The sequence below is a fragment of the Aulostomus chinensis genome, chromosome 19, assembly GCF_037954235.1.
Source record: "Aulostomus chinensis isolate RoL2024-O1b breed Wild chromosome 19, RoL_Achi_v1.0, whole genome shotgun sequence".
NCBI classification, from domain to species: domain Eukaryota; kingdom Metazoa; phylum Chordata; class Actinopteri; order Syngnathiformes; family Aulostomidae; genus Aulostomus; species Aulostomus chinensis.
In genome coordinates, this window is record NC_141338.1 from 1,757,902 (window position 1) to 1,777,300 (window position 19,399).

The 19,399-nt window shown below is 51.4% G+C and overlaps 2 protein-coding genes and 1 long non-coding RNA gene across 9 annotated transcripts in view; 1 reads left to right on the forward strand and 2 right to left on the reverse strand.

Annotated features, from left to right (window-relative positions):
- naa25 (N-alpha-acetyltransferase 25, NatB auxiliary subunit) lies at positions 1 to 14,322 on the reverse strand. Of its 6 annotated transcripts, XM_086188275.1 has the most exons (26): positions 14,152 to 14,321; positions 13,816 to 14,016; positions 13,589 to 13,690; positions 11,433 to 11,518; positions 10,779 to 10,917; positions 10,335 to 10,453; positions 10,154 to 10,228; positions 9,956 to 10,063; positions 9,446 to 9,524; positions 9,240 to 9,351; positions 9,031 to 9,120; positions 8,260 to 8,432; positions 8,064 to 8,176; positions 7,787 to 7,994; positions 7,238 to 7,327; positions 6,970 to 7,150; positions 6,121 to 6,220; positions 5,881 to 6,032; positions 5,646 to 5,771; positions 5,291 to 5,528; positions 4,621 to 4,744; positions 4,480 to 4,545; positions 4,300 to 4,397; positions 4,112 to 4,222; positions 3,873 to 4,013; positions 1 to 3,261 (listed from the first exon to the last, which is right to left on the reverse strand). In XM_086188275.1, the coding sequence occupies exons 3-26, from the start codon at positions 13,674 to 13,676 to the stop codon at positions 3,139 to 3,141; spliced, it is 2,940 nt and encodes a 979-aa protein (XP_086044401.1). In that variant the 5' UTR covers positions 13,677 to 13,690; positions 13,816 to 14,016; positions 14,152 to 14,321; the 3' UTR covers positions 1 to 3,138. The 6 variants fall into 6 exon arrangements, 5 of the variants coding, with proteins under 5 accessions (XP_086044401.1, XP_086044402.1, XP_086044403.1 ...); XR_015110480.1 differs by lacking the exons at positions 13,816 to 14,016; positions 14,152 to 14,321 and having other exon boundaries at positions 1 to 2,896; positions 3,016 to 3,261; positions 13,589 to 13,772; XM_086188276.1 differs by lacking the exon at positions 13,589 to 13,690 and having other exon boundaries at positions 14,152 to 14,322.
- LOC147243607 (uncharacterized) overlaps positions 12,559 to 19,399 on the forward strand; it is a 9,427-nt gene continuing 2,586 nt past the window's right edge. Inside the window, exon 1 of the long non-coding RNA XR_015110481.1 lies at positions 12,559 to 14,514. This is a non-coding gene — a long non-coding RNA (uncharacterized LOC147243607). The remainder of the gene's footprint in view (positions 14,515 to 19,399) is intronic.
- pitpnb (phosphatidylinositol transfer protein, beta) overlaps positions 14,982 to 19,399 on the reverse strand; it is a 16,780-nt gene continuing 12,362 nt past the window's right edge. For both annotated transcript variants that reach the window (XM_086188279.1, XM_086188280.1), the window contains one exon: positions 14,982 to 18,887. In XM_086188279.1, the coding sequence (XP_086044405.1) occupies positions 18,837 to 18,887 (51 nt within the window). In that variant the 3' untranslated portion in view covers positions 14,982 to 18,836. The remainder of the gene's footprint in view (positions 18,888 to 19,399) is intronic.

Here is a 19,399-nt window from a genome sequence, read left to right on the forward strand (position 1 = left end):
TCACATTTACCCTTTTTTATTTAAAAAAGCTTTGACATTCCAGTGTTTCTGTTTTCCATTTTTCTAACAAAAGAGGATGTGAGATGACACTCCGGATTGTCAGCCGTTGTTTTTCAGAACCTCATCGACGCGCGCGGTTGGATCTCACACGCAACTTTCCAGCCATCCAAACAGTTTGGGCTCAAAAACAAAAGGCATTTATTAGCAGAGGGTTGTGTGTGTGTGTGTGTGTGTGTGTGTGTGCATATACACAGCTAACAGGAAGGGGAGGAGTCACCATCATTCACATTAGTCTGCCAAATTCTTATAAAACAGTAAAGACTAGATGCAGCGCTCCTCGGTGGCGTTTGTAAACTTTCATCTCAGGGAATCATCTTACTGGTTCTTCAAATGTTCTCAACCAAAAAGGGGGCGGGGCTTGATGAAAACACCACTAATCACAGCGACTCAAACACGCTCGTGTCCTTCCACTCAGGCCGACTCCACATTTATTTACAGTTAGGTCCAATATTGGTGGAAGACGCACGTCTCTGGGTCGAGCTGGTGGTGATGGGTGCCGGCGGCACCGGCCACCTCACCAGCGTCTGAGGCAGCTCCACCATCAAATGTTAGCTTTGAGGAGCTTCTAGAAGAGGAACCGACTCCCAGAACCTCCATCATCTCATCCCAGTGACTCCACAGGTGGAGGTAGTTCCTGCCGAGGTTCACTCACCTGCTCCACCAGCTGGTCACATGAACCAGATCACCATCACGGTTTCACACGTCTGAGGAAAAACATGGTGACAGGATGATTTCATCCAAATTACCCCAAGGCTCCTGGTTCACACACAAGACTGCTGACCAGGGGTTCTCAAGATGGGTTACTGGGACCTTTAGTGGTCGGGGGGGGGGGGGGGTCTCAAGAGAACTACATCGTCACTGGTCCGGCATTTAGATTAAAAAAAAAAAAGTATTTCATTCAGGAATTCAGATTTCTGTCTGCATGTCATGTTCAGTCTCTGTCAGTTAATTCCTCACCAATTTAATTTACTACAAAGCAACTAAAAGAAGCAACCGCCAAACGGAGAACGACCGAATGTTGCGGCCTTCAGGTAGCCGGCGAGGAGATGAGAGAACGGAGCCGGAAAAAGCAACAATTAGCAAAAAAGAGAAGTTGCAAAACCAACAAAATGTTTAAAGAACATCATAATTACACTTTGATATCTTCTGGTGCCGGATCAGGTTCTAGTGGTGCAGGATGGCGCCGGATCAGGTTCTAGTGGTGCAGGATGGCGCCGGATCAGGTTCTGTGTGTTTGAAAGCTTGTGAGCAGTTGATGAAGGGGGACCAGCAGCTGAGTCCACAAGACGAACAAGTCCGTCTCAAATATTCCAGACACCAGGAGTGGAATATTATCAGGGTCAGAGGAGGGACGACGCCCTCGATGGTCGCAGCAGCCTGGAGTTGGTACTGGTGGAGCAAGAGGCGGAGCTGCGGGCTGGTGAAGTGGCCCAGCGCGTGTTCACCCCACAGGAGCGTGATCACGTGTTCACCCCACAGGAGCGTGATCACGTGTTCACCCCACAGGAGCGTGATCACGTGTTCACCCCACAGGAGCGTGATCACGTGTTCACCCCACAGGAGCGTGATCACGTGTTCACCCTACAGGAGCATGTTCACCCGACAGGAGCGTGATCACGTGTTCACCCGACAGGAGCGTGATCACGTGTCCACCCTTCAGGAGCGTGATCACGTGTTCACCCTTCAGGAGCGTGATCACGTGTTCACCCTTCAGGAGCGTGATCACGTGTTCACCCTACAGGAGCGTGATCACGTGTTCACCCTTCAGGAGCGTGATCACGTGTTCACCCTACAGGAGCGTGTTCACCCTTCAGGAGCGTGATCACGTGTTCACCCTTCAGGAGCGTGATCACGTGTTCACCCTTCAGGAGCGTGATCACGTGTTCACCCTACAGGAGCGTGATCACGTGTTCACCCTACAGGAGCATGTTCACCCTACAGGAGCGTGATCACGTGTTCACCCGACAGGAGCGTGATCACGTGTTCACCCGACAGGAGCGTGATCACGTGTTCACCCGACAGGAGCGTGATCACGTGTTCACCCGACAGGAGCGTGTTCACCCTTCAGGAGCGTGATCACGTGTTCACCCTACAGGAGCGTGATCACGTGTTCACCCTACAGGAGCGTGATCACGTGTTCACCCTACAGGAGCGTGATCACGTGTTCACCCTACAGGAGCGTGATCACCCCGGCAACATTCCTTTGCACTGCTCTGCTAAAACCTGCACTCAATCAACCGGCCAGGTGTGTCACCTGTCAGCTCAGCTCGCCGCGGCGCCCTCGCTACACTCACGTACCCGACGCTAGTAAAGACACGCCGTAGCACACGAGGAGGGACATTGCTGAACCTTCATGGATTCTCACCATTCCAGCGCTTTCTTCCCCGTTTGTGCTAACGCCACGTTGACAAGCGCCGCCACAACTAGCTGGACAAAATCAAAAGTAAAGACAGAAAGTGGCAGACGATAATTCAGAAATTAAAAAAAAAGGGAAAAAAATGTCCCGGTAATTGAACTCATCGTGACATTTGCTCTTTATAATACTGCAACTACGGGGGGGTCAACGCTCAGTACCAAAGCCACACAAGATACACAAAGCAACGAAACAAAAAATTAAAATAATTCTTGAAAAGGTGAGGGGGGGGTCTATCTAGACATGGAGGAGGGGGTCGAGATGTGGAGGGGAGGTTTGGAGGGGGGGTCTAGACGTCCTGATGCCTGCTGCTGCTGGAGGGGGGAGAGGCCTGACAGCAGCTCGCTGAAGAGCCCTCACCTCCACAGGTGGGGGGTGACTGGCCAGCGGAGGAGTAGTGGTTCACTGGGTTGAGAGACTTTCCTATGTACAATAATTTATTCATCAGTTCATCTAAACGGCCGGTGGTGGAACCTAAGCTGCTCTACACGAGACGGCAGCGCCTCGTCTCGACTCGGCGTATAAATTCATGAGTTACTTACAAGCTTATGTGCTATAAGAGTCGTGAACGTTCCAGACGAGTGTGGAAAGAAAAGAAATCCAGCTGAAACACAGAGTGAGAGGAAGGAGGGCCGACGGGGGTGACAGTCATCTGGGTTCGGGCGTCAGATCTTGAGGTTCTTTAGCGTTTCTGCCCTCTTCTTGAGCAGGTCTCCCGCCTCCTGTAGCGAGCGCAGGTAACTGCTCTGCACCTTGTCCATAGCAGCCTTGACGAACGACACCTCCTCCTGAAACACACGAGCAGTCAGCTGATCACCGTCACAGAACAGTTTGACTCTGGAGCGCGAGTTCACACACGGAGGATGAACGGATCTAAATTCACCGCCGCCTGACGGAAATGGACGAGCGGCTTCATGGCTTGGCACGTCAACATGTTCAGGTCGTCTGTTCTTACCAAAGAGGTTTTTCTAAATCAATCTGATCAACTTGACCAATATTTCTGGCTTTATTTCTTTCACCAACTTCTCGTCGGGGCTGGAAATCTTTTCTCAAATTCTGTTTCCCAGGTTTTCACAGCAGAGACGAACTACAGGAAGTCTGATGGTGAGAATCGAACAAACACAGTGAAGCAGCCGGCGCTGGGCAGCCCGGACCTCTGAGCAGCCCTCAGCCGCTCAGGCTGAGCAGAGCCATCAGGAGTTCTTCCCGACACTAAAAGCAGAAACACGAGTCTGCTGTTCTACTGAGGAGGAACGTTCTACTGCTGTTCTGCAGCTCTTAGACGTGTGAAGGTGCATCGTATCAAACTGGCCTTGGTGGGAGAGATCATCAACATCACACAACCAACATAAAGCTTCCAGTTTAGCGGCTAGCAGCGAGCTGGTGTCCGCCCACTAACCTGTGTGTATCCTTCCAAGGTTAAACTGGCTAGTTTAAGGGCTGTTATGCCAGTCTCTTGACCCCTTATAAGCTCCAAAGCCTGGGTAAGCAGGTCCTGCAAGCTCCCCGTCAGCTCCTGGAAGCCACACATCACCGCTGGCTGCAAGATCACACACGGTCAGTGGAGACGTCAGAGATATTCATCCAACTAGGACGGTCAGATATCAGATACACGAGAGGACGAAAGAGGAAGAGCACCAGAGCTGCGTTTGCATCCTTTTTCTTCTTCTTCTTCTTCTGTAGACTGCTCTTGAGTGGTCGCAGGATCTTAGCACAGTAACTCGCCACCCACAAGACTATGCAGACCGTCTGTGGAGTACAACGTCAACACATCAGTTGGGGTGCGTGTGTGTGTGTGTGTGTGTGTGTGTGTGTGTGTTTCTTACCTCAACAAAGAAGATTAGGGTTTCTAATAAAGATGGTCGGGTTTTTAATTTGCTTTCTTTCATATCCAAGAAGTCTCCTTTGCTTTTATTCAGTATTTCTGTGGGCAGAGAGAAGAGAGCCTGAAACCTGACGCCCGCTCAGAGAACCGCCTCGTGCAGGAGATCCAGCTGGGAACTGACCTTGAAGCTGAATTACTAATGATTTGAAACCGTTACAGATCTGCGTCTGAAGCTCCGAGGACTCGTCTGGGAGGAACGAAGAGAAAGAAGTTACAGCTCCAGACCGACCCCAGGTAGAAGACTGCTGCCGGCTCTACTCACCCAGTCCAACCGTCTCCAGCTCCTGCAGGTGGACCGACAGCTGCAGCGCCGCAGCCTGACACTGACAGCTGCCGCTGGACAGAGCCTGGCCCAGTCGGGTGGAGGGGGGTCCCAGGAGGGGATACTGCAGCACAACAAATCATTCCTCATATCACCGTCACTTCATCATCCCAAAGTAGTGTAGCCAACAGTTAAAGGGCTCCTGGCTGAGGTCACTAGACGGTTGCTAACAAATATGGCGCCTGCTTCTTGTTTCCAGGGATGCAGGAGAGCAGCAGCCCTGATATCTCTTCATCTCTGCTGTCATTCATCAGATAACTAGGTCAACACTGACAAACGGCTGGAAGCGCGGGACAGTCGAGTTCTCCCCTCTATCTCAAGAAAAGTTTATTTTCTTGTTCTATCAAGAAGAATTAACAGAGTATCGAGATGACGAGCTTCCTTATCGAGAGATAACAAGTCACCCCCATCATCACGGGATGATACGGCCTCTCTGTTCTGGGTTCTTCTTCCTTCCCTCACCTCGATCACATTACTTGTGCAGGCGGAGCGTCTTTCAGCTCTGTATCTGCTGCTCTAACTCACTCGCTGAGGGTCGCCGCTGACACTAGCCAAGCTCTGACTCATGAAATACAGCTCCAAGGTGTTCGTCCCGGAGTGGAAAACACACCTGTGCGTGTTTCTCTGCCATCTGAGCCGCCGCCTGCAGCGTCTGGTGGAGCTGTGACAGGAGGCTGCTGAAGATGGAGCTCTTGTCTCCGACGCCGTTCTCGATCTCAGAGTTCTGCTGTGAGGGCGAGTGTCCCAGCGCCGCCAGACAGGCCAGCAGGCGAAGCGTTAGGGAGCGTATCTTCAGCCAGACTGACTCCTCCTCCAGAGACCGACGCCGGTGCTCGTCGGTTAACTGCCTGCAGAAACACGGAGGCACGCGAGTGGACGCGTTGAATGTCTGATCCTCGACAACACGACGGAACGTGCAGGCGTTTCTTGAAGGTGAATGTAAAGGAATAAACAGGAGGCTGTACCGCTCTTTAGGGTCCCAGCTGGTGAACACAGTGAGGTCTCGGTTGTCCCTCATACTATCCCAAGGGATGTCATCCTCCTCTGCAGACAAAGACATGGCCTTCACACTCTCCTCCAGACTCAACACACTGGGAAAACACATTTAAAACATCCACATGAAGAACTCTTTGTCAGCGCTCACATCCATATGACTGACAGTGTGTGTGTGTGTGTGTGTGTGTGTGTGTGTGTTCTCACATATCAGCCTCCAGGAACAAATCCAGCAGCATCCTCTCAGTGCGGACCTGGGCGAAGTGCAGCGACTGGTTCAATCTGTTCCTGAGAGCGATGAACTCAGGGATCTTCTCAAACGCTCCGTACTTGTACGCCTGGATGATGTACTCGGAGGTCTGGTGAGCCGCAACAGAGATGAAGATGGGTAGAAAGACGGAGGGATGAATGAACAGATTTGGTGAAATCAAATCAAGGCGGACTTACATCTTTCTGGTTGGAGTGGAAAAACCTGAGAGAGAAGTTGCAAGACTGGGAGGCTGCAGCAAACTGACCCAACGACTCAGCGTAGCGCGTTAACAGAAACCTGAAAACAGGACAAATGGGGACAGTTTGAGAGTCGGGGCCCATTCCCGGACCTCTGGAGGTATCAGGCTTCCTGTGCTGGAGATACTTCAGGAACGCCCTGAGGAAGTTCTCTGAAGTTGGCATGAACATCCACCGGTTGAGCTCAAGAGAGTTCATTAATTATGTTTAAAGGTCACTAATGTCAGGTTTCCATGCAGAGGCTTGAAAATCTGAATTGGATTTTCAAAAATTTAAGAGAAGAATCTGCTAATTTGTGTGACTTTCCATCCACAGGACATTTGTTCAGGGAGATAATCAGTAGGTGGCGCTAATTCTTCCGTCAGGCACTGTAAGAGATGAGCGCACAGAGATGGAAGCGCTGGTCAGACCTCAAAGGAACACGACACAAATGAAGGATGAAACAGGAAGCTCTGAACCTACTGAGGGACAACAGAGATGCTGAGGGGAGTCCTGGCAACAGGCCCGACCGCCATATTGTCATATTTATAGTAACGTTAGGATATTTCCTCTGGTGGTCCCAGCAATATTCCCCAAACATTCACTTCATACTCCATGAATGTTCACCTGCAGAGACCCGAGAGGCTGCAGGTTCTGGATCTCACTCAATATCAGAGCAGCAGCCGGAATTTATTGAACGACTCCGGACATGAGGGGGAGGTCTGAGGAGAACCGCTCAGCGCTCCTGCATCTCTCACGGGTCGCGCCCAATACTCGTCAAACGTGACTGGTGGCTGCGCTTTTATTTACCCTATGGTGTCGTGCTGGACGTGCTTGGCGTCCAGGCTGGTGTAAAGGTCCACCACCGGCTCAAAGGCTCCGAGGTGACAGTAGAGGAGCAGCAGCAGCAGCTTGAACTGGGCGTTGGAGGGACTGTGGGACAAACCCTCCAGGAGGAGACCCAAACACTGCCACACCATGTTCTCGTCCCCTACGACGCACGACCACACGGTTAACAACGCCATCACAGTGACGAGGAGAGAGAGAGAGAGATGTAGAATGAAGAGGAAGAACTCACGCGTGTCCGTCCACAGGTCGATGTACACATGAGCTGCCATGAGACAATACATATCTGAAAACTGCAGCTCCGTCTTCAGAGCGTTCTTCCCTGTTCAGCCAGAACACAGGAAGGAACATTAACCAGCACGTCTGTAGAGAACAAGTTCATAATCCATGACTTTGCTCTGTGAGTAATGAAAGTGTTGGGGGGGGGGGGGGGGTACCGAGATCTGAGCCCTGACATTCAAATCAAGATTATTTTGACCTCAATTGTGAGAAACCAACGTCTCGTTTTATTTCACCAAGAGAGCAGAACTCCTGCTGCTTCTTCCTGCAGACATCGATGGTCCGTGCCTCTGTTCAGTCGTGAAGGCGCTACGCTCATGTCCAGCACGAGTGCGGGGACTCCTACGGACGTCAAAGCTACCTCTCCGCCTCTTCAGACCCACTGTGTGTGGCGGGAGTTCATAGGTACGTGCAGTGATGTCATCAACGTATTGAAGACGGTTGTTACTGTGTGAGTACCGGGGATTCAGAGGGAACGGCGCCGACACATCAGGCCTCTTACCAAACTTGAGCCCGTGATGATAGTGAGCCTTCAGCTCAGCGATGAGCCTCAGTTTCCTGTCAGCGTCGAGGCTGTGGTGCAGCCCGAGAGCACGGCTCAGCTGACACACACACAAATGCCTCTGCAGCGCCTTGGTGTCGTCCGGGAAGGCGAGTCCTTCCTCGCCCTGCTCCCCCAGAGGAACCGCCTCACTCAGGCGGTTGATGAACTACAGAGAGAGACGAGTTTAGGGGCCGGCGCCGTCAGGTCACAGTGCAACAGTGCTGCTGCGACGTACCTGGACGTGCTGCTCAGGTGAGAGCAGGTGGAGGTAGAGTTTCAGGTCAGTGATGCAGCAAGGTTTGTCTCCGAACTTCCCAAAGAACTGCACCATTAACTCTAAAGGCTCTCCTGTTTAAAGCCACACAAGACTGTCACATGACTGCCACTACAGAACCGGAGACACTCCAGTTCTAAGAATCCGTGTGTTTTACCTAGCAGACTCTCTTCAGGGCAGCCTCGCTCCCTCAGCCTGTGCATTAATTCAAGCCGAGCTAAATAAGGTCCTCGGAGCGATCGAGACTCTTTGCCGTCCTCTCCTTTAATTCTCTCTTCCACAAACCTCACCACTTCAGCCACAGTGTGGTGGACCGAACCCTCCGAACAGCTGGGGACACACAGAGGACACGCAGGTCAATGCAGGACATGGCACCATCATCTATTATATAAACACTCCTCTCTTCCTCAGCAGCTAAACAACTCACCAGCGTCATCCAGGCTAAAAATATTCCTAAACAGGGACAAAGGTTGTTTTTTTCTAATGGCGTCCCGTATCCTCGCTGGTGCTCCAGTACTGACAGACGCCGCACTCATGACTGCCTGACGGCCGGGACACGCAGTCTCCGTGCCTGAGTGGGTGTTTTGGATGTTCCGGCTCCAACACAGCCACCGAACCACTCTGGGCAATTATTACATCTCTGTTCTAGGTGGTCAGTTTTCAAAATAAAAACACACCGTTCAGACCAGTGACACTCACACACCCGGGGGCGTCCCGGCGCGACGCCACCAGAGTGCCTGAGGATCCTTCAAACTCCATGCTATGAAGCACTTGTGTGACATTTTGCTATCACAAGCATTTGAATTCTTGACATACAGCAAAAAAAAAGAGGGTGTTTGTAACTTTTGACCATCAGACAAACCACCCCCCCCCAAACATCATGGCGCCAGCCGTTCCCAGAAGCAGGATAAAAGGCCTGAGTACTCACTGCTCGCCCTCCTCTGGCGGGCTCCACGACTGGTCCATCAGGTGGAAGAGAGAGTCGAAGTAGGAGGGGTAGAACTGCCAATCGTCAGGACTAGAGACAGAGACACGGTGTTAATGCTTCTGGATGATCCTGCTCTGTTTGTTCCAGCCCGGGGGGGGGGACGGGGGACGGGGGGGGGGGGGGGGGGGACGGGACGGGACGGGACTCACTTCTTAAGTAGGAGTTTGTGGGCCAGGGCGTTGCACTCGGGCCAGCGCTGTAGTCGCTGGTAGAGCATCATACACTTGTTTTCTCTGCTCTGAAGCTCACTGGTCAGCTTCTCTGTAACCACATCAGAGGATGAGAACTCTCCACAACAGCAGAGCAGATACGGGTCACCCCAGCGGGCAGCGGGCGGAGGAACACATTTACCTACCCCCAAGTGGGCCCCGGATCACATCGAGGGCCTCAACACACTTGCCCAGGCGCTCCAGGATCATGAAGTACAGCTGCACCTACAGGCACAAGTGACAGAGACAGACACCTGTAAGTTCACCACCTGAAACGGGTCGTCCACTAAAGACAGTCCCACCTGGACCTGAATTAAGTCAAAGGTCTGAAGAGCTCCGCCCACCTGTGTGAACCGTTACATTAATCAATGCGCTGATAACAAACATCGGCCCTCACCGCACGCTGATGAGACAGGACTGGGCTGAAATGGAGCGTTTTTCAAGAAGATTAGTATTTTTCGAATCTTCCAGGAGGCCTGTGATCAAGGTTGGTGAAGGTGATCGAGCAGCAACGGTCCTGCTTGACCTGAAGTTAGCATTCGTACTCGTTAGCACTAATAGAAGTTGACCTCTGACCTCCAGAGGTCCCTGACAGAACTCGAGTCCCGTGTGAGGCAGCTTCTCCCTCCAGAGGGGAGCCAGGCGAACCACCTCACCTCTGCTTCGGCCTCGATCTTCTCCTCCTTCACCATCTTCTCCACCATGCGCTCCGCCAGGGGCAGGAACATGGTTTGGGACAGTTTCTCATCTTGTGCCGAGATGGCCTTCACAAAAGAGCACAAATTCTGGACATGCATCATGTTCATCACAACGTGGAGGGACGGCGAATGTGCGTCTGCAGACGAGGACGGTACCTGCATCACCAGACTCATGACGGACCAGAAGTAGTACGGGTTCTTGGGGACGATCTTGTACAAAGCCATCCCTGCCTGAGAAGATCAACATCCTCCTCACTGCTCTGCTCTACCGTGCCCATCATCTGGTGAGGTGTGTGTGTGTGTGTGTGTGTGTGTGTGTGTGTGTGAACTCTCTCACCTGCTGCATCTTCTTGTACTCGCCCACGCGAGCGTATGCCATGAAGAGGTGGGAGTGGTACTCCTCGCTGAGAGGAACCTTCTTCACAGCAGCTTCATACAGCTTGGTGACCAACTCCGCTGTAAACAAACAACAGACTCCACGGTTACGTTCCAGGACCACCGCCCCCCCCCCCCCCCCCGCCCCCACCCCACATTTACCTGGAAGCCATTATTCAGATATCAACCTGACTGTCAGCATTTCAACCTCCACTCGAATGAGCCCATATTTGGATTAACCTCTACTCAGATTAGGATGAGGACTGGTTTGATCTTAGTCTCAGTATTGAGGTGGATGTGTTTATTCCTTCATTACACAGAGTTTCCAGCAACTCTGTGTGTGTGTGTGTGTGTGTGTGTGTGTGTGTGTGTGTGTGTGTGTGTGTGTGTGTGTGTGTACACTCACGGCGATGCATCTCTCTGTACAGGATAGTCAGAGCCTGTAATGAGTTGTCGTCGGTGGGCTCCAGGGTGGCCACCTCCTGGGACAGAGTGAAGGCTTCATCTTGCTTCCCAGTCCTCTGAAGACCGATCGCCTTCAAGACCTGCAGACAGTTACATCACCGTTACATCACCGTTACAGACGCTGTCGGTCAGCTGAGCTTCGTTTGGGATGTAAACGTAGGATTTAAGGAGCTGGTTTATTCCACGCTGCAGGCCAGTCAGCTGCTGTCTGAGACTTCAGCTCAGGCAGGCCGCTACAGGCTGGAGGGCTCGCCGCCACCGCCACGTCAAGCAGGTACCGCCATATTGCTGAAATGCATAACAACTCAGAAACAGACCTGACGGTGCCTCGCTTGTCCCAGATGAGAACTGCGAGCGTCCCAACTCAATTTGCTTTTAATGACCCTGGGAAGTCGGGACTCAAGAAACATGTTGAGTTTGAAAGAGTCACTTTTTAATTTGGAAATGCTCATCAATCAAATTCAGCGCCTCATCATCTGCTGCTTGTACGATGACGACGGAGACGGAGGACATCCAAGCACCGCTGTGACTGCTCAGGGAGAAGCGGCGTTCCAGCAGGGAGTCTGAGCGGCGTGCAGCGGCGCCGGCCACCCACCTTGGCACAGTGCAGGTCCTTGTGTTTCTTCAGCAGTTTGTCCGCCTGCTGGATCGCCATCTTATTGTTGCCATTATCAAGATAATCTGAGGAGCACAAGAGACGACAACAGACGTTAACCTGCAGGCTTCCAGCTGTCTGACCAGAAACGGAGCGTCTCTGCACGTTTAGAGAACCGTGCATGCTTTTATTCTGAAAATGGGTTTAACTCTGTTCTTTGATACGGGAACTGCCTGGCATAATCAGGGAATTAAAACCTGGCGCGATCCCTTTGACGAAGCCTTGACCGTGATGTCATCCTGACGGGTGGGTTCATGTCTCAGTCTGCTCGTCAGCCCAGCTGGTGGCTGAAACTAAGCGCCAGACGGCGACCTGGGAATGCGTCACGTTTCTTCTTCTCTCTGTTCAAACTGCTGTCACAGATGCGGCCACAGTTGAAGAACGCCGACACAAACTGAGCCAAAATAAGGTGATCCGGGCAGGAAGGACCAGGTGACCAAAACCAGGAAGGACGTGTCGGCATGTGATGAGGTTCCACCCTCGGTTGACGTTTGAAAATGAACCACCTCCATGCTGCAGAGGTCATCAGAGGTCATCCTGTCTCCTGGTCTCTGGTTCAATCCCAGGGGCCTCCACTTTTGTGTCAGCCGAGTGAAAACAAACACTCCTTTATTTTTAGTTCTTTTTTTTTTGTTCCTGCCGGTTTTATGTTTGAATTCAAGCGTTCACTTCTGCCTGTCGGACTATGAGCTGCGGGCTCAGACAGCGGCGACGACTCCTCAGGTTCACTCTATTTAAAATGAGAAAGGAAATCCCAGTAAACCATCGGCTGTCAGTGCTGCAGCTGACGTGGTGACCAGCTGTGAGGGCAGAATCGCCACCGTCGATCACGTGTTCATAGTACAAATCACCATAACTTCCTGTTCACACAGCTCCTGCTCACATTTTAAATTAAATCTTGAGTTTTCACTTCATTTCAAGTTGAGTTTCCACGCCCTTTCGTGATCTCGAGTCTGTTGACACATGTAAAAAAACACACACACACAGAAATCCACGTCACGACCCGCCAGCAAGTATTCCATGAACATGAGTGGGAGGCTACAGGGCTGCAAAGCTGCATCCTCGGTCCACAAACCGCTGATATTCCAAGTTGTTTTCAGGCTTTCCTCCACCCCCCGAAACTTTTCCAGAGTTGGATCGGGAATCTCTGACTCCTCCGGCATCTTGGTGACGGCCGGTGCGTCCCGTTACAGATGGAAGTAAAGGATGAATGCACCGCAATGATGGAGGAAACTCCGTCTCTCCATACCAACTACGACCTGTTGCCGTTAACGTAGGTGTTCCTGTCACCAGCACCGCCAACGTGTGGCTTCATCCACTTAATATTCCCGTAACAACCGGCTCGTCCCCTCAGGAGAGCAGAGATGTTTCAGCGCTCGGTGTCGCCGCGAAGCCAAAATTAAAAACATCACATCGTGATTCAACCCGGCAGCCAGAAACACCGATCCCGACGAGCCCTGGGCTCCCTGAACTGTGACAGCTCCGGGCTTGCTAGCTAGCAAGCATTGTCCTTTAACTGTTATGAACCTGATGCTAACTGGAAGCTAAGCCCGTGACCACCGGGGAGCCACACGGAAGTGACAGACTCGGACTGGGCCCCCGCCGCTACCGGCAACGGGGAAAACCGGAGAACCCGCAGTCGGGGACCCGAGCAATGTAGCAACTTTTCTTTCAAACACGCGCCCAGTTAGAGAGCGTCCATTGACTGACGTGCTAGCTGGCACGTTAGCCCGCTAGCTAGCTGTCAAATAGCAACCGTTAGCAGAGAGGGGAAAGCACCCGGAGGAAGGCTAGAACGGGACCACATGCACGCAAAGGTGAGCGGTGACACCGCGGAGGATGTCTACGGGCTTCACACGCTCCACCCGGGGAGCCGTGGCCACCATGCGCTGCCTCGGCTCAGGGCAGACCGGGTAAGCTGCACTGTCATTGGGCGCTGCGGGCAGCTGAGTCCGAGGTTGCGGCTGGAGGGGCCGCGTAGCCGCCCTCCATCTCAAACACGCCGCCATTCAAACACACGCAAGGATACAGAGCCCCGCAAAGTTCACCGAACCCCCATGGACGAATAAATTCACGAGTCTCCATTGAGTCCCTACCGTATATGGGTCTGAGTCGCCTGTCGTTAGGGTCTTGCACATGGCCTCTCGCCGCCATGGTGTACTTGCTGGGTAAATGTTCACGCATGCGTACTGAGCCGCCTGTAGGAGCGATTAAAGGTTTCATTAACTGCAACTGGAACTTCATGATGGTGAACCGCAGAAAAGCATCAAAGCCTCTGGAAATTAAATGCCTCCTCAAAGCATGAAGACACGAGGCACTCAACTTTATTCGTTGAACTCTTCACTCGCACACCCAGGAGAGAGGAGAAAGTCCCAGGTGAATATCTTCACGACACTCCGGCCAGATGACGTGAGGGCAGGGCTTCTGGGAGAGGAGGCCAAAGCGCTCAACACCTGACGCACACGTTGGGATTCTACGTCCAGGTCTCCATGAAACTTGCCGCCGTCTGAACCACAATGCAGAGCTGCAGGATTCATTTGTCAAATTCCAGAGCTGAATCAAAGATGACAATCTTCTTCATGGGTTTTATATTGTAGTTTGCAACCAAAGACTTAAACATCCAGCAATTACGAAAATGTAATTGATTAAAAGTAATTACTTTTCAGGAAAGTCTCTCCTTGTCCATCAGGGACCTGCACCAGTTAGCTTAGCACAATGCGCACTTGGAGGCTTCAGCTTTCCTCCCCCCTGCCACCTGGACCTGGGCCTGGACTGGCTTCCCGAACCAGTTGTGACATCACAAAATCCAGCTCGTCGTTTCGACTCATCAGCTCACACTCCAAGTGTGAACCAACCTGTGCTGATGAGTGTGAGGAGAGACGAGGAGGTGGAGCTCAGCAGAGACAAGTTCACGTGATGAGGAAGCAAAAGAGAAACCAAGAGGCAGCCAAGGACCCTGGGAGGTGGTTGTGTTGGACAGCAGTCGGACCAACGTCCTGCTGCAGCAAAAACGCTCACTCAGGTACTTTGACGCTTTTTTCTATTTGTATTCTAGCTTTTGTTCAAAAACCTCAGGAAAAAGCCACAATTCAATCAGCACCCCCCCCCCAAAAAAAAAGTACACATCTATGACCAGCAAAGATGAAGACTGATCTCTAAATACCTCATCTTTCTGTAAAAGTCAGATGAATACTGACTGCTACTGCGGACCTGTTGAGGGTCCCCGGACCCCACTTTGAGAAGCGCTGTGGCGAGTCCGTCTCTGGGCAGTCGTGTGGTGCCTCACACAAACGCGGGTGCGTTTCTGGACGCTGAGACAAACCGGTTCATGGCAGTCTACCGTTTCTGGGACATAAAAACGAACGGTTGCTTTTCCCAGTCGAGTTCCACGTGGATGCTGTGACCCGCGGTCGCTTCCTCCTTCATCCCAAACGGTCGATGTCGGGTACCTGTGGGCTGAAGACGTGTACTGGTCCTCGTAAACAAAACCAAACTGCACACAGGCCGTCTTATTTGTTCAAATTTATTAGATATTCTGTTGTGTTCCATTGTCTAGACCTTCAGTCACAGCTGAGAGCTGCGCAACAGAAAAAGGAACTAATTGTACATTCACTACTAATTCCCCTGATTTTCGCCTTTTCAGAAAAGAGAAATTGAATACATTGTGAATCTTTGTCTTTCAAAAGCAAAAAAAGGAAAAGAAAAACAAAAAGAAAGTAAAGACAGTAGATTTTGCAAGTGCTTAATCATGATTACAATAAAGAAAACAGTATTTTGGACTCGAACCCTACGCCTCCGGCCCCCCCCCCCCCCTCACTGCTGACGCCACGCCACCGCGCAGCACGCTGCCCGGTCTCGTCCACGGGCGACTCGTCCTCATCAGACTCAAGTCGAGCTTTTCACTCCTCGTCCGTGAGCTGAGGTCGAGCTCCAGCATCAGTTTGATTCTGAGGGGACTTCCTCGAAAGGGTCTCACTTCCTGTCGGATGCACCAATCAAACACAGAGACAAAGGAAAGGAAAGAATTGGAGGAATCGCGTTGGGCGCGCAGATCCGAATCCGGGGTTGTTTTAGTGACTCCGTTAGTCGTCATGACAACATGATGCCAGGTGGGAACCAGGCGCTCGGACACGCCCTGCGTCGTCACACCTCGCCATCGGCATCGCGGCGCATGCAGAAGCATCAGCGGGGTAGTTTGATTGCTGGCTTAGCGACACATGCCAGGCGGTTTGACGAGACGTGGGGGTGGGACCCCACACCGACGGACCGCCCTGACGTTTCAACAGCCTCGTGTTGCTGTCAAAGTCAGCTGATTATTACGTCATCCTGCCTTTTTGTGTTTCTCTTTAATTCCCCAGATATCCTTAATCATAAATAAATTGCACAGGAGCACCACCAGGATGACACACAGGAAGTGGCCATCTCCTGGTTCCGCCCCCAGCAGCCAATAGGATCGCTCCATGTGATTGTGGTGATTGAACCAGTAAATCAGCTCTGGTGAACAAAAGTTGATGATCTTCCAGGTTCAGTTCATCAGGATCATCTTCACTAATGAACCCTCTGATGATGCTGGAAGCCTGGATGCTACGGTAGCAGTGCTAAGCTAACGGTAGCCTATGAAGGAACTACACCAGGGTCACATGACTTCAAGGTCACCACCACTAAGCTCCAGGCTTCTTGTGTTTCCTCTGATGACCTTTAATGACCTCCATGACCTCTGTAGGCTCCTCTAGACTCTTGTTAGCAACCCAGGTTTTTAAGACTCCAACATCCACCAGTCTGGTGTTACTGGTGGATCTGATGTAGAACTGAACCAGTCTGGTGTTTACTGGTGGATCTGATGTAGAACTGAACCTCCACCATCCACCGGTCTGGTGTTTACTGGTGGATCTGATGTAGACCTGAACCTCCACCATCCACCAGTCTGGTGTTTACTGGTGGATCTGATGTAGACCTGAACCTCCACCATCCACCAGTCTGGTACAGACTTCATTCCTCAACGGTTACGTTTGACATTTAACCAGAAACATGTGGACTTGGGAGCTGCGAGTTCCCACCCCGACAATTCAGACACCACCTGCTCAAAAAACAGCAGTGCAGTCGCAGATCGACGCGTCACAGCCCACACAACCATTTCAATAAAGAGTCCACTATGAAGTACACTTGTGACTCTCTTTAAACCGGTCCAACATAAACCGCCACGCATCAGTTACACAAATCCTAGAAGAGGCTAGAGACACTCCGTCTTGCACCACTCATAAGCATCCAAACATTTTAGCTAAAGCTCGGCGGAAGAGCGTGAAGCTCAAAGCGAAATGATGATGGCTTCAGAAGAGCTCGATTGTGTGATAAACCTGGAGTCAGGCAACCACGAGTAGCGGTGCAGGATCAAGGTAGCGCCTATCGCCAGGCCCCAACACCTGTGTCCAAGTTACTGGAGCTCTCCACAGGCTGCACACCACAATCACACCGCAGCCACGTTCCTCTGACATCACTCTCAGACCAACTATGATGTCACTGCTTCCTGGTTGATGCAACTGACAAAAACCCAGAGGAAGTCAGTCCTTATTGGATGAAAACAACCGAGTCCCTTGGCTGCCTTTGACCAACAGCTAACATTAGCATTCCTCCACTTAGCCAACTTTGCTGCTGCTTTTGTCACATGACGAAACAGGAAAAGGACAATTTTCTCTGACACAGACGTGTTCCAAGCATGTTAGCTAAGAGTGCTGAGTACAGTCAGAGGTTAGCAAGACACGCCGGCTTCAGTGGACCAAAAACGCATGAGGAGCAAAAGAGCACCGTTTCAGTAAACATTACACAAACGTGTCACCAAACTACAGTTGGCTCATTTCCTCTCCCATCATGCAACCAGCAGCAGCGTCGACTCTGAAGGGCTGAGCGCTGCTGTTGGCCGTCAGCTAAAGGTAGTGAGTTTATGACCAAATGAGTTGGTTTATCTTGAAACGTGGCCTGATGTTTGTACCAGCTGGTCGACTGGGGGTGTGATTCAAATCATGAGTCAGACTTCCTGCATTTTACAAACTGCATCCTGGAACACAACATCAGCCACACACAAGTCCAGCTGCGCACCCTGAGCCTGATGTCACAGGAACACGGCAGCAACGTGAACGCGGGCTGTTTCACATCGACAATTTGACAAGAAACTGACCTCCTCCTCCTCGCTTGTTGTTAAGGTCGAAGAAAAGAAAGACAAGAAGTGTGAGAAATAAAACTTCACCCAGAAAACTCGTCAACCCCCAGATCTGCCTGGACCCGTTTGCCCTTTCAACGGCGAGAGGAAACGGTAGCTCAAGAAAGATTACATTTATGTGTATACATACATATATAGATGGATTTATCTATCTATATATGTATGTATATGAAAAAAACTACCTCAATTCATGCACGTAGCAACGTGCATCCTCATTAGTTTTTTAAAAAAGCTCAGTGGAGGCCGCCAGAGCCCTCCAGTTAAAGCCCTAAGCTGAGGAGAAGGGACATGCAGCGGCGGCAAGAGGCAAGGCCCACGTCACGCTCGCCATCTCCGTCCCGTCAGCGAGTTCCGTAAGAGTGAAGGCAGCTGATAACACGAAAACAAACGGACAAGGTAGCACACAGGTGTATCGACCAGAGTCTCCGGAGGGCGCAGACCTCCCGGCGGATCGATACCAACGAGCCACTCAAGCTAAGCTGCGGTTTACACATGCGGTGACAGTTCAGGAGGGCGAGCCGGCGTTGAAATGGGCGGGACATCAAAGATTCATCAGTCATGCATGAGCTTCTCACCTGCCATCAACCGTAAACAGATATCGGTTTAGACTCAAAACTAAAAAGACAAGAGGAGAGCGAGTGAGACGGGGGTCTAGACAACACGGAGGTACTGAGGGGAGAGGGTTACAGTAGAGACAGATGGCTATGATACAAGTGGGGGAGGGGGGACATCAATGGTCCAATACCTGCTAAAGTCATCTGATACCAATTGTCATGGGAACCCCTAAAAACGACATTCTAATCAATTAAAAGGCTGGACTTTCTGAGTCACGGTTCACACACCTGAATAAAAACAAAGCCCATTGTAATAATCAACTAACAATTACACGTCAGGCAAATTACGTTCTGTGCAAAGAGTTTTTTTTCCTTTTTATATGTATGCAAAACCATGTTGTTGTTTCTGAGTGAACAGGAGGCTTGTGATTGGGTGGGATCTGTACAGTACTGTTAACCAAACGTGTCAACCCCCCCCCTCCCCAATGAATCGTGAGACAGGAAGAGGAGAGGCGACATCATCGTGGTGGACATGTCTCTGATGACATCATCGTGACAAGGTTTGGTTGATTTGCCTCATTGCTCATGAGCAGCACTGGTGCCTCGAATCGGACCTGTTTTACGCAGCTGGAGATGGGGGTGTGGGGGGGGGGTGGAGAGAGGAGAGAAATGTCAGATCAGCGATCAGCTTGAAAAAAAAACAGACAAATCTGATGGCAAACAGCAGCGAGATGCGGGGAACGTGCGGCACGTTAAACCAATAAAAGGGAGCAGATTTCAGCAGGACGAGGAGCAGAAACAGAAGGACGAGCACAGAGTGAGGAAGCTGTAAGAGAAACTCAGAAATGTGAGACGGGCCAAGAAGATGAGTCCAACGGCACAGACCGCGACCCTGTTCTTCATCCTTGGTTAACCATCAGCTGGACGTGGTTTGGCTCAAGCCTGGATTCCCGTCCAGATTCGGGTTAGCATGCGATTCAGATCTGCTAGCTCGCCCCAAACGCTAACCATCAGTCACAAGACGACGGCGATCGCTTCGGGACGTTTCTGAAAGATCCAGTCGATCAACCCGGACTTCCTGGCGGTGCGAGGAGAACCCGAGCCGACGCTGAAGTCAATCAAACTCGTCTCCATGACAA

What these genes read in the sequence shown, in the direction of transcription:
- naa25 (XM_086188274.1), bottom strand. Translation starts at nt 13,736, where the DNA reads ATGAAGTTCCAGTTGCAGTTAATGAAACCTTTAATCGCTCCTACAGGC. An exon ending in GTCCAGCACGACACCATAGG is followed by an intron (nt 6,221 to 6,969) that starts GTAAATAAAAGC and finishes TCCTGTTTTCAG; the next exon opens with GTTTCTGTTAACGCGCTACG. An exon ending in TTGTTCCTGGAGGCTGATAT is followed by an intron (nt 5,772 to 5,880) that starts GTGAGAACACAC and finishes GTGTTTTCCCAG; the next exon opens with TGTGTTGAGTCTGGAGGAGA.